Below are 14,203 nucleotides of genomic sequence, written 5' to 3' on the forward strand. Positions count from 1 at the left end.
GCGCTTGCGTTAACGTTCCTGGGAGCTTCAAATGTCGTTGTCGTGACGGCTGGGAAGGTGATGGAATCAAATGCATCGGTGAGTGTCTGACAGATCGCGTCAACATTTATCTAAAAGTAGTGTGAGATTAATTCTGTGGTACCATTGTAAACTATTTGTTTTGTTGCATCGCGGCAGATGTTGATGAGTGCGTCACAGAGGAACACAACTGTAACCCGAACGCCGACTGCATGAACACGCCGGGGTCGTATCGCTGCACCTGTAAAGAGGGATTCAACGGAGATGGATTTACCTGCTCTGGTAAGTCAAGTCAAGTCAAACTTTATTCATAAAGCACATTTAAAAACAACAGAAGTTGATCCAAAGTGCTGTACAATTTACAAACATATAAAAACAACCAAACAATATATAGTAAAAATGCAACCTTTACATTGAATAAAAAACAGATCAGCAAACAGTCCATTAAATAGGATCAAAAGACAATGAATATAAGGGCAGATTTAAAAATAGCTAAAGATGGAGCTGACCTCACGTGAAAGGGCAAGCTATTCCAAAGTTTTAGAGCAACAATCACCCTTTGACTTGCAGCACGAACGGGGGACAGATAAAAGAAGTTGATTACCAGATCTGAGCATTCTTGGAGTGCAGAACGTCACTAATGTATTTAGGTGTGAGACCAGAAAGAGCCTTTTACACATAGACAGCAATTTTAAAATCAATTCTGAACTAAATGGGAAGCCAGTGTAGAGAAGCTAATACAGGGGAAATATGATCCCTCTTTTCATCCCAGTTAAAAATGTAGCTGCCACACTTTGGACGAGATATAGCAGATTGAGGCAGACCGATATACAGCGAATTGCAATAATCGAGCCGTGATTAAATAAGAGAGAGAAACCGTTTTAGTTTAGCAAGAGACCTTAGATGAAAGAAACCTCCCTTAATAACGGCACTAATTTGTTTGTCAAAAATTGAAGATGTGTCAGATGTTTGACGTGCTTTTGAATGTTGGAGGAAAGAGAACCTAACTGTGCTTCAAGGGCAGGAGGGGGCCTGGAAGAGCCTAAAATAATAACTTCGGTTTTGCCTTCATTTAACTGCAAAAAATGGTTTGCCATCCAACATTTGATGTCCTCAAGACATCTGAAGAGCACTTGAAAAGGGCAGCTACTGTCTGGTCTGACTGGTAAATTAAATTGGGAATTGTCAGTGTAGCAATGATAAGAAATATTATATTTCTGAAAAACAGAGCCCAGGGGGAGCATATAGAGGGAGAAGAGTAAAGGGCCCAAAATGGACCCCTGGGGCACACCACAAGATAAGCGGGCTGATGTAGAGGAAAAATTCCCTATGCTCACAGAGAAGGTCCTCTCTCTCAAGTAAGAGGCCAACCACTGCAGGGCCACACCCTGAATGCCAACCACACTCTCCAAACGATTTAACAGAATATTATGATCAATAGTGTCGAATGCAGCGCTTAGATCCAATAAAATCAAAACTGCATATGATCCAGAGTCAAGTGAGAGGAAAATATCATTAGTGACCTTTAACAGTGCAGATTCAGTACTATGTGAAGTTCTGAAACTGGACTGGAACATGTCTAAAATATTAAAAGAATGCAAATAAGAATATAGCTGGGAATACACAACTCTCTCCAAGAGCTTTGAAATGAAAGGCAATTTGGAAATAGGCCTGTAGTTATTGAGTACAGTTGGATCGAGATGAGGTTTCTTAAGCAGAGGGTGCACAACTGCATGTACTACTCCATTTATTAGAGAGCTATTAATGATAGCTGTCACATATGAGCTCACAGTTTCAAAGACATGCAGGAATAACATCTGTCTTACAACTTCCCCTTTAAATCTAAATCAATAAGCTGGGCCGAAGAGCGGCAGATATACCAGCGGTAGATTACATTTTAAGGGCTTAATAAGACTTAATATCTTGAATTTTATTATCAAAAAATGGAAGCAAATTCTCACAGGTCTCAAGAGATGGATCAGGACAGGCAACTGAAGAAGGGTTTAGCACTGAATCAATAGTCTTAAACAGTACTTTGGGCCTGTTTGGGTTTTCGGAAATTATTTTAGAGAGGAACTTTTGATTTAGCCTCTTTCACCGATCTTTGATAACTGATTAGACATGCCTTTAATAAATGATATGAAATCTGAAGAGTATCTATCTAAGAGAGAAGCTCTTATTGAAGTGTCTCAGATGTAAATCCTTGATATTGATATTGAGTTAATTTTGCTGTGTATTATTTGGTTGTTTGTTTTCTCATTTTATTTGATCTACCTTGTCGTAGAAACATCTAAGCAGGAGAAATCTCCACTTTCTCTCTATTTAGATTATACAGATATCTTATTTGTGATTTTTTTTATTTTAACCCTTTAAGCTCTGAAGGTGTTTTTAAAGATTTCCTGTTTCAGTGGCATACCCAAAATTAAAGGCTTATAACTCGACAAAAAAACAAGGAGGGTCAAGTGTTTGGTATCATTGTAAAGCGAACTTTTAAAAAAAAATTACGATGTATATTATGATACATTCTGAGACTCTCAGCCTAAGAAACTGCTGGAAAAATCACACAAAAATGTGAGCCAAAAATGTACTTTTATTGTTAATTTTCTTATTTGACATTATTTATCTCTGGGTGTAAATAAGGTGGCTCCGAAAAACTGCTTATGTTTTGTTCCCAATCATGTCAACTGTATCTGAGAAAATGTTTGTGTTGATACGACAAAGCAATCAAAAGTTATAGCATTACAAAAATAATTTATCATAGTGTCCAAAAGCCTCTCCAAACAAATAAAACATAACAATCATACAGAATATCTAATTACACATGCAACAATGACTGAAGGTTTGCATAGCATGCAGACATGAGTAATGAGATTTCACAGAATGAGTTTCATTCTGTGTCATTTGAGTCATCATTGAGTCTGTGTCATGTTCTTGGCACCATCTCCCGGTGGTCATATGTAACATTGTGCTTCATGTGGATTATCTAATGATCTATACATCCGTTTACCTTGTGTGTGGGCTAGTTTTTACATGAAATTATAAGCAAAAACGCGGCATATAAGCAACACCAGCATAATTGTCAAAGACATATTCTTAGCTATTACTCGCTATATTTTTGTCTGTGAGTAAAACAAATAGGCTGGTTGTATTCTACTCTTCAAGAGCTTACCAACAACATATGACACATGACTATTTGGTCAGTTTGATGTTTTTACTGATTGCAATAATATGTACAGTGCAATTTGTTTTAATTATCAAAATGAAACACTTCTGATTAGTTTTAGTCATAATGCCTACATGCATTGGAAAATAGAGCTTCTAAGCTTTCAAACGATACCTATTTTGTGTTGGTCATGACTGAAGTTGTTAATATTTTGACGACTATTTTTTCTCGCGGGCCCCCATCTTTGCTTTAAGAGTTAACGAGCTTGCATTCTTTCTTTAGATATGGATGAGTGTGCAGACAATGTGAATCTGTGTGAAAACGGTCAGTGTTTGAACGCCCCTGGCGGATACCGCTGTGAATGTGAGATGGGCTTCACCCCCACTGAAGACAGCAAAGCCTGCCAAGGTAACAACAGACACTTACTGCAAAAAATAATTTTCTTAATCAGTATTTCGATGTTTCTATCTAAGCATCTTTAAAACAAGGTGCATTTTCTTGAAAAGCAAAATTTTACATAATATTAAAACTTGTTTTCAGAGAATACATCTTAAGTTTATTTTTCTTCTTTTAGGAATAATCCACATAAAATTTGGATAGATTTATGTTTAAAACAAGGAAAAAATGTGAACACATTCTCTGAAAATAAGTCTTAATATCTCACACGATTTTCAGTGCACACACACTTTCACAATAACTCACAACTGTAATGTTGCTCGTGTCATCCGTCAGACATCGACGAGTGTAACTTCCAGAACATCTGTGTGTTCGGATCATGCCAGAACCTGCCCGGAATGTTCCGCTGTGTGTGCGACTACGGATACGAGCTGGACCGCAGTGGAGGAAACTGCACAGGTGACAACACGTGCATCCCTCAATGTCTGTTACCATCGAAATTGTACTCACATTTGTCTTGTTGTTTCACGGCTGTTTTATCTCTCCACAGATATCAACGAGTGTTTTGACCCTGTGAACTGCATCAACGGTCTGTGTGTGAATCTGCCCGGCAGCTATCTGTGTAACTGCCCTCCAGACTTTGAGTTGAACCCTACAGGAGTCGGCTGTGTCGGTATGTACTCTACAGAGCTGAAACGGAGACGTTTTATTGATTTCGACCAATGTTAACACTGGCAGGTTCATAACTTTATTGTGCTTGTCAGGTTTTAATACTCTCACACCCTATAGTCTAGGGTAAATGTCTTTTATTGTATAAATATTGCCTTCACTTGTTTTAGTTGATATGTACTGTTATGTACACTGCTCTACAAAAGCAAAACGCAGTATGTGGTTATTCCATGTTAAATCAACCAAACTTCAGAAACTTCACCGGAAACTTCAGCATTTTTTCACTGTTGACAGATAAAGACAAAAGATGATAAAATCCAAATGATTAAATGCTATGGATCAATATTTACCGAGTACTCCATTATTTTGTACAGTGGGTTCAAAATGACAATTTGCGCCTATGAATTTAGAGCGAAAGTAGAGGTCAAACAAATAACCATAGAAAGGTGGTAGCATCATAATTTTATGTTTACACATGGATAGGTAGGTCTATTACTAAAATCAGTTGACTTCAGCACCACTTGCTGCATTATCTGTGAATCGTGTGAGTCCAAAAATTGGAAAAAACACTTTTTTTGTGTTGTTTTTCCAAAGTTGGGGTGCCTATAATTTCAGAAGTATTAAATATATCCCAATATCCTTTTATATTATGGTTCAGAACAAACTTTTCTTTTTGTATCTTCATTTTTAATGCCTTATGTGTTAAAATCCCATAGATATGTGTCTCTCAATGTGGTTCCATGTGAAAACTGTTTAATTTTACCTGTTTTAATGGTCAAATACCAAATGTGGGTCACATTGTATGCATCTAGTTTTTCTTGTCCAACAAAAGAAAGGTCTGAAGTACTGCAAATAATGCTGAAACTAGAAACTACCTTTATTAATTCACATAAAAACAATAATGTCAAAATCTCTAAAAATATTCTTGAAACTAGAGTTCTGTTCTGTTCAATGCATTGCACCTAGTTTGTTTTAGTGCAAGAACACATTCAGTCTGAACGGCCCCTTATTGCGTTTTGCCATTGCAGGGCAGCAAAACATTTTACTACCATCCCATTGATCATTTGACTATAATTTTTTAAGTTAACTAGCTGTAATATGTATGCGAATAATATAATGTAAGGCGGGTTCTCTTCCTCCGACAGACACGCGTGTTGGAAACTGTTTCCTGGACACTCTGGACCGTGGAGACGGTGGTATCTCCTGCAGCGCTGAGATCGGAGTGGGCGTGACCCGCGCATCCTGTTGTTGCTCTCTGGGTGGAGCCTGGGGCAACCCCTGCGAACTCTGCCCTCTCCTCAATTCAAGTATGCAACGTTTTGATCTTTTTCACAATTTATCAAAAGGTACAAAAGAAAACGTTAAAATTGGATTGTGAAATGATGCAAACGAAGAAAAAAAAAACTAACTTGCATTGTCAGTTTCAATGTGTTGGAGTACAAGCCCAAGGTTCCAACAACCCTAAAATACTTTAAATACATTCTACTGTATACTGTCGGTTGTCATGACTAGAAGGGCTTTGAGTCTAGCAGATTCTGAGAGTATCAGACAATGCTTGAATCATTTACATTCAGTATTTTTGTTCATTTGATAGAACGAAACCTTAATTCTGAGTAAGTGGTTGAACGATTTGGCCGATGCCGATATCAAGATATATTATCCATTGGGAAGTGTATATTATCCATTGACAAAACTGTTTAAAAACAGTATCATTTGGAATTGACACAAGGGAATGCTACTTGGCACGGTTATCATAATCTTGAAATGGCCAAAAATTGCAGATTAATCGGCCTTGACGATATATCGTTCTTTTGCTTCCGAGTTAATATGCTTGGTCTTAGGCCACATCCACACCAATGTGCTTTTGGTTGAAAACCCATTGATTTTGCTACGTTTACGCCTCTCATCGACACTAGAACAACGTTTTCCTCCACCGAAAATGGAGCCTTTACCACATACTTTGGGGAACGATGACGTTAGGAAACTTTTAGGAAGAGTTTTCAAACATAAACAGAGTGTGGATGTGACCTTAGTCGCTTTACTGCAAAAAAAAGTACTTATGTCTAGTTTTCCAGTAAAAATATCTAAACATTTTTAAAACAAGATACATTTACATTTATCAAAATGACAAAGCAAGATGACAAGATACTAAATCTTGTTTTCAGAGAAATCTAACAAGATTTAGTAAGTGGGGCAACAAAAAACTTGATTCAAAGGGAAAACAAGTTTATTTCTCTTCCCCCATTGGCAAATAGTTTTTTCTTGTTTTAAGCATAAACCACACCAAATTTTGTTCGATTTCTCCAATAACAAGACTTAATATCTTTTTGCCATTCTGCTTGTCAATAATTTCTTCTTGTTTTACGGGTGTTTAGCTATTTTTACTGGAAAATACGACAAAAATTCTCTGTAAAAATTTTTATTTTCCAATGTTTGGATAAAAGAGTCTGCTAAATGTCTGAATTTAAATGTCTTAGTTACTTTGTTTTGTTCCTGTTGCTTGTATAATACCAGACAAAGGCATTTTACCATGAATAAAAAAACTCCTAGACTTTTGCTGAAATCGAGGATTTTATGGGTCGGCATTGCTCAAGGGCTTCTCCTGATGTCATTGGTGGAAGTCACACTTCACTGACACTATGATGAATTTTGTCTCTTTACAGCCGAATACAAAACTCTGTGTCCTGGGGGAGAGGGTTTCCGGCCGAACCCCATCACAGTCATCCTGGAGGGTAAGGACAAAACCGTGTGTGTTGGTGTGCGGCGCTCTGGTGTGTGTTTTAATGATTGCACTCTGTCTCTGTCCGACACTCAGATATAGATGAATGTCAAGAGCTGCCCGGGTTGTGTCAGGGAGGAAACTGCGTCAACACGTTTGGCAGTTTCCAGTGCGAGTGTCCGGCCGGGTACTACCTCAATGATGAGACCCGCATCTGTGAAGGTGAGACGAGAGATGTCGACGGCTCAGAGCAACAAGAAAACCCCAACAAATTGAAAATGACTCACTTTATCTCAATAATCCCCTTTAATAGGATGCTTTCACTCATGCAGTAAATCATAGCTTACTGTGAATTGTGCATTTTTACAATGACATCAGTAACTAAAAAAAACACCCAACCGTTTCTCATTGAATATCATGTTTCACTCCAAAATAAGTCACATTACAGATGTACAATGTGTAGCAAATGGTGTCTATGCTAACTTTAATGGAAGCCTTTCTAAAGTTATGCTTGTGCTCAACCCTTACTGATATTCACTCTTAACATGGGACCAATTCCACCAGTTATATCTGATTCATAAATATTGAATTCACTTCTCGCACAAAGATATTGACGAGTGCACGGCGCACATCGGCATCTGTGGACCCGGAACATGCTACAACACGCTGGGTAACTACACCTGTGTCTGTCCGCCAGAGTACATGCAGGTCAATGGCGGAAACAACTGCATGGGTAAGACCCTCACTAACACTGTTTTACTATGGTAATCTGCTGTACTGACACTAGATCACAGGCCTCTGAGTTAATTTGTATTTTTTGCAGATATGAGAAAGAGCGTGTGCTATCGGAACTATAACGACACCTGTGAAAACGAGTTATCCTTCAATATGACGAAGAAAATGTGCTGTTGTGCGTATAACGTCGGCAAAGCCTGGAACAGACCCTGTGAAGCGTGTCCGACTCCTGCTACCTGTGAGGAACTCTTTCGATTACTATTTTCAATTTTAATTGCTTGGCTTGACTGTTTTACACATGGTGGGCCTCATTCATAAAACATATATTTGTCGTTATTTCTCTCTCTTGCAGCCGAGTACCAGCTCTTGTGCGGAAATCAGGCTCCTGGTTTTATTATCGACATTCATACTGGAAAACCAATTGGTGAGTCGACTTAACGTAACATAAAAGGCTACATGAGTGGTTTCATGCAAACAGATCACTTACGAATGATTGTGTGCGATGCCTCAGATATCGACGAGTGTCGTGAGATTCCGGGTATCTGCGCTAACGGAGTGTGCATCAACCAGATCGGAAGTTTCCGATGCGAATGTCCCATGGGTTTCAGCTATAACAACATTCTGCTCATATGTGAAGGTATTAACACTTAACTTCAACTGTATTTTTTAATTTTATGAAATGTTTTTGAATTTCTTGACTAATGTGATGCTTGTTTGCGCACTCATTTTTTTCCCATCAGATATCGACGAGTGCACCAGTGGCGACAACCTCTGCCAGCGTAATGCCAAGTGTTTCAACATCCCCGGCAGCTATCGTTGCGAATGTTCAGATGGATTTAAGCTCTCTCCCAGTGGTGCTTGTGTGGGTGAGTCGGTCCCCTGCAATTTATTTATTGGGTTAAGGTCTGGGCTCTGACTGAGCCACTCCAAAATGTGGATTTTATTTTTTTTTAAGCCATTCTGTAGTGGATTTACTTCGATGTTTAGGGTCATTGTCCTGCTGCATCACCCAACTTTTACTGAGCTTCAGCTGGTGCACAGCCACCCTGACATTATGCTGTAGGATCTCTTTATAAACTTGGGAATTCATTTTTCCCTCGATGTTGGCAAGCAGTCCAGGCCCCAAAGCAGCAAAGAAGCCCCAAATCATGATGCTCCCTCCACCATACATTACCGTTGGGATGATGATTTCATGTTGGTATGCGGTGCCCTTTTTATGCCATACGTAGTGCTACATGTTCTTCCCATACAATTCAACCTTAGTTTCATCAGTCCACAAAACATTTTCCCAGTAGTGTTGTGGAGTGTCAAGGTGGTCTTTGGCAAACTTCAGGCATGCAGAAATGTTTTTGTAGGAAAGCAGCGGCTTTCTTCGTGGTGTCCTACCATGAACACCATGCTTGTTTAATGTTTTCGGTATAGTAGACTCATGGACAGAGATGACAAACAGTTCCAATGATTCCTTCAAGTCTTTATCTGTCACTCTAGGGTTCTTTTTTACCTCATTGATCATTCTGTGGTGTGCCCTTTGAGTCATCTTGGCTGGACGGCCACTTCTAGAGAGAGTAGCTATAGTACTAAATTGTCTCCATTTATAGACAATTTGTTTAACTGTGGACAGATGAATATTAAGCTCTTCAAGATAACTTTGTAACCCTTTCCAGCTTCATGCAAAGCAACAATTCTTGATCGTAGGTCTTCTGAGATCTCTTTTTTGCGAGGCATGGTCCACGTCAGCAGATGCTTCTTGTAAACAGCAAACTCAAAATGTTTGAGTGCTTTTTATAAGTCAAAGTAGCTCTAAGCCACACCTCCAATCTCTATTCATTAATTGGATGCCAGGTTTACCAACTCCTGACTCTAATTAGCTTTTGTTGATGTCATTCGCACTGTGAATGTTTAATGGGATTTGTTGGGATAGTGTGATTAATTGTATTTTTAAAAAGTACATGTTAATTAACCCTAACCCTCACCTAACCCTAACACAATTAATCATGCCTTCTGAGCTGGAAGTAAATTCTGTAATAAAATTACGTATTTTCCAGTACATTATCCGAGCTGCGTCAGCAGGGGGCAGTCAGCGCGTCTCATCAAACCTTACAAGCAGCGCAACCACAGAATGAGAGTCGGTCACTAGTGGTGGTGATTATGATTCATCTCAGTTACTCAAGTATTTTGAATCCGTTCACCAAAAAGATTCATTCAGATTCGTTCACTGACCATTTCTGCAAATTACACCTTTTCACCAGTAGATGGCCGTCATCTACATTTTGAATGAGTGAATTACATTGAATTAAAAGCACGTTTAAGCACCATAAGCATTTCCCCACAAATGACAACAAAAGCATATATATCTTTCATCCAGGCCCTTTTCTTTTTGAACGAATGATAAGCAGCTCCTCTTCTCGTTCAGCCAGTCAGCAGATCCTCAATGAATTAGATCGCGAACGAGTATACCAGTACATTCAGTTTTTTCACGACTCAAACAACCGACTCGACTGGGCGTATTCGTTCAGCGAGTCAAACCAATTATATGCTTCTTCAAAGCCTGCACTCGAATGCTATTGGCTTGCGCTTTAGTCAGTCTTTATAGGCATGAAAAGCCACCAAAGAAGTCTTGCGCTTCAAACTAGAGGTCATTGGCTTCGAAATGGAAAGACGTCAATGAACGAGAAATATGAGTCAGTGTATGGAGTTGAACGAGAACATTTACTTAAAAGATTTGTTCAAAAAGACTGATTCGTTCTCGAATGTAAAATCTCTATTGGTCACACAGGACACGTTCTTGACAGCTAGATGAAGAACAACAAAATGCAGGGGTCTCTAAATTGGATTTTTTAAGTTTAAGCCACTTTTAACTTGCCACAGCATCTTAAAAACGAAGCGTTGGGGGCCTGGGTAGCTCAGTGGTAAAGATGCTGGCTACCAACCCTGGAGTTCGAATCCCAGGGCGTGCTGAGTGACTCCAGCCGGGTCTCCTAAGCAACCAAATTGGCCCGGTTGCTAGGGAGGGTAGAGTCACATGGGGTATCCTCCTCGTGATCACTATAATGTGGTTCGCTCTTGGTGGGGCGCGTGGTGAGTTGTGCGTGGATGCCGCGGAGAATAGCATGAAGCCTCCACACGCACTATGTCTCCGCGGTGACATGCTCAACAAGCCACGTGATAAGATGCGCGGATTGATGGTCTCAGACACAAAGGCAGCTGAGATTCGTCCTCCACCACCCGGATTGAGTCATTACGCCACCACGAGGACTTGGAGTGCATTGGGAATTGGGCATTCCAAATTGGGAGAAAAAAAAAAACACGACTCTGAATACCAGTGAGACGCTCTAAAAGAGTCCGTCTGACGCACAAGTATTAATTCGATTACAAAAATTGCATTGATTGACAGCCCTAATTAGAACTATTCAAAATCATAGAGGGTCTGAAGCTAAAATGATTCTAGATATGTTTGTCTGAACATTCGTCTACGTTTCTCAGATCGTAACGAGTGTCAGGAGATCCCGAACGTTTGCAGTCATGGAGAATGTATCGATACGCAGGGCAGTTATCGTTGTCTGTGCCACAACGGCTTCAAGACCACACCAGACCTGACCATGTGTATGGGTGAGTATCTGTCGCTAACAAAACCAACAAAAACATTTCAGACTTTGAATTGAATGCATTTACATTTATACTTTATATATTTCATTCTCTCTGGCAGATATTGACGAGTGTGACCGACAGCCGTGTGGAAACGGTACCTGCAAGAACACAGTGGGATCTTACAACTGTTTGTGCTTCCCCGGGTTCGAGCTCACACATAATAATGACTGCATGGGTAAGATTATATTAAATATTAAAAATATAATTTAAGAAGCTAAATCTACTATTAGTGGTCTGTAGCTATTATGAAACATGCAAGATTATGTTTACTATATTACTATTTTTTCCAATTTGTGTCTTTATACTTCTGTTTTCATCTCCATTTTAATCTAATCCAATTTAATATAATCTTAAGGTTTGTCTGATGTTTTCTTCATGTCTTTACACAGATATTGATGAGTGCAGTGTGCATGCTGGTCAGGTGTGTAGAAACGGCCAGTGTATCAACAGCATGGGTTCCTTTAAGTGTTTGTGTACAGATGGATATAATCTCACACCAGATGGCAAGAACTGCGTCGGTAAGATCTGACAGTCTAATTAGAAAAGCTAATAAACCTTCAGTCTGTTACTGTAGATCTATAATCCCCCTCTGAACCCTGTTAAACGGTTTATAAAACTCACCATAGATTTCTAAAACAGTTCTATTGATCCACGTCCTTTTTTTTTTTACTTGAAACAGAAAGTGTTTCATAGATTCGCCATTACTTTGTTTAATTATACACATAAACATCCATGCAATTGATCAGTGAAGTCCGAGCAGAGATCTCTAAGGAACATCAAGATTTCTATTTCTGAAACATTTCTTGTGACGTTAATCTGTAGAAGGAATTATTTTCTGTGTGGCCTTGCAAAATAAATATTAAAATTTACATTATATTTTATATATATATATATATATATATATATATATATATATATATATATATATATATATATATATAAAAATGTACATTTTTATATTATACAGTTGTGCTCAAAAGTTTGCATACCCTTGGAGAATTGGTAATATATGTACCATTTTTAAAGAAAACATGAGTGAGCAGGCAAAACACATTTCTTTTATTTGTAAATAAGTGTGCAGTCTTTTGTAATAGTTGTCTATGAGGCCCCAAATTCTTGCAGGTGGTATAGCTGCCCATTCATCTTGGCAAAATGCCTCCAGGTCTATGGTCGTCTTGCATGAACCGCACGTTTGAGATCTCCCAAGAGTGGCTCGATGATATTAAGGTCAGGAGACTGTGATGGCCACTCCAGAACCTTCACCTTTTTCTGCTGTAACCACTGGAGGGTCAACTTGGCCTTGTGCTTAGGGTCACTGTCATGCTGGAAAGTCCAAGAGCATCCCATGCGCAGCTTCCGTGCAGAAGAATGCAAATTGTCTGCCAGTATTTTCTGATAACATGCTGCATTCATCTTGCCATCAATTTTCACAAGATTCCCCGTGCCTTTAGAGCTCACACACCCCCAAAACATCAGTAAGCCAACACCATGCTTCACAGTGGGGATGGTATTCTTTTCACTATAGGCCTTGTTGACCCCTCTCCAAACATAGCGCTTATGGTTGTGACCATAAAGCTCTATTTCGGTCTTGTCACTCCAAATTACAGTGTGCCAGAAGCTGTGAGGCATGTCAAGGTGTTGTCGGGCATATTGTAACCGGGCTTTTTTGTGGCATTGGCGCAGTAAAGGCTTCTTTCTGGCAACTCGACCATGCAGCTAATTTTTGTTCAAGTATCGTCGTATTGTGCTCCTTGAAACAACCACACCATCTTTTTCCAGAGCAGCCTGTATTTCTCCTGAGGTTACCTGTGGGTTTTTCTTTGTATCCCGAACAATTCTTCTGGCAGTTGTGGCTGAAATCTTTCTTGGTCTACCTGACCTTGGCTTGGTATCAAGAGATCCCTGAATTTTCCACTTCTTAATAAGTGATTGAACAGTACTGACTGGCATTTTCAAGGCTTTGGATATCTTTTTATATCCTTTTCCATCTTTATAAAGTTCCATTACCTTGTTACGCAGGTCTTTTGACAGTTCTTTTCTGCTCCCCATGGCTCAGTATCTAGCCTGCTCAGTGCATCCACGTGAGAGCTAACAAACTCATTTACTATTTATACACAGACACGAATTGTAATTTAAAAAGCCACAGGTGTGGGAAATTAACCTTTAATTGCCATTTAAACCTGTGTGTGTCACCTTGTGTGTCTGTAACAAGGCCAAACATTCAAGGGTATGCAAACTTTTGATCAGGGCCATTTGGGTGATTTCTGTTATCATTATGATTTAAAAATGAGCCAAACAACTATGTGATAATAAATGGCTTCATATGATCACTATCCTTAAATAAAAGTTTATTTGCATGGTCAGTCATATTTTCAAAATCAATGCCAAAATTTCACAACTGTGTGTGTGTGTGTGTATGTATGTATATGTATATATATATATTTATTGTGTAAATTAAAAATAATAATAATAATGTAAATATAAATATCGCTGTTTATTACTATTTTTTAATTATGTAAAATAGTTTGTTGTTTTATATAGATAAAAATATTTATACATACAGGAAATATTGCTATTTATCACAGTTCTTTTTTAATTGTTAAGATAAATTATTTACATTTTTATAACGTTTTCTTAGCTTAAGTTTCATACATTTTATATAACTGCAAATATTTAAACATATTTTACATAAATATTGCTGTTCATTCCAATTTTTTGTGATTTTATTAGATATTTTAGAGTAGTATTTCCGTTTTATTTGTTGTATTTATTATGTAAATTATTAGTCCTTATTGTAAAGTGTCACCAAAAATTGCCATTTATTACTATTCTTTTATTATTATATATAATGTTTT

The 14,203-nt window shown here is 38.5% G+C and overlaps 1 protein-coding gene across 1 annotated transcript in view; it reads left to right on the forward strand.

The window, feature by feature from the left end:
• Positions 1-14,203, forward strand: part of LOC127438492 (fibrillin-2-like) — a 93,016-nt gene that overhangs the window by 58,581 nt on the left and 20,232 nt on the right. Inside the window, exons 32-47 of the mRNA XM_051694123.1 lie at positions 1-78; positions 178-300; positions 3,464-3,589; positions 3,914-4,036; positions 4,128-4,250; positions 5,392-5,553; positions 6,910-6,978; positions 7,062-7,187; positions 7,573-7,698; positions 7,789-7,938; positions 8,053-8,124; positions 8,212-8,337; positions 8,441-8,566; positions 11,184-11,309; positions 11,407-11,523; positions 11,738-11,866. The exon at positions 1-78 is cut by the window's left edge and continues 45 nt beyond it. Of these exons, the coding sequence (XP_051550083.1) occupies positions 1-78; positions 178-300; positions 3,464-3,589; positions 3,914-4,036; positions 4,128-4,250; positions 5,392-5,553; positions 6,910-6,978; positions 7,062-7,187; positions 7,573-7,698; positions 7,789-7,938; positions 8,053-8,124; positions 8,212-8,337; positions 8,441-8,566; positions 11,184-11,309; positions 11,407-11,523; positions 11,738-11,866 (1,902 nt within the window). The remainder of the gene's footprint in view (positions 79-177; positions 301-3,463; positions 3,590-3,913; positions 4,037-4,127; positions 4,251-5,391; positions 5,554-6,909; positions 6,979-7,061; positions 7,188-7,572; positions 7,699-7,788; positions 7,939-8,052; positions 8,125-8,211; positions 8,338-8,440; positions 8,567-11,183; positions 11,310-11,406; positions 11,524-11,737; positions 11,867-14,203) is intronic.

The sequence above is a fragment of the Myxocyprinus asiaticus genome, chromosome 49 (genome assembly GCF_019703515.2).
Source record: "Myxocyprinus asiaticus isolate MX2 ecotype Aquarium Trade chromosome 49, UBuf_Myxa_2, whole genome shotgun sequence".
In the NCBI taxonomy this organism is placed as follows: domain Eukaryota; kingdom Metazoa; phylum Chordata; class Actinopteri; order Cypriniformes; family Catostomidae; genus Myxocyprinus; species Myxocyprinus asiaticus.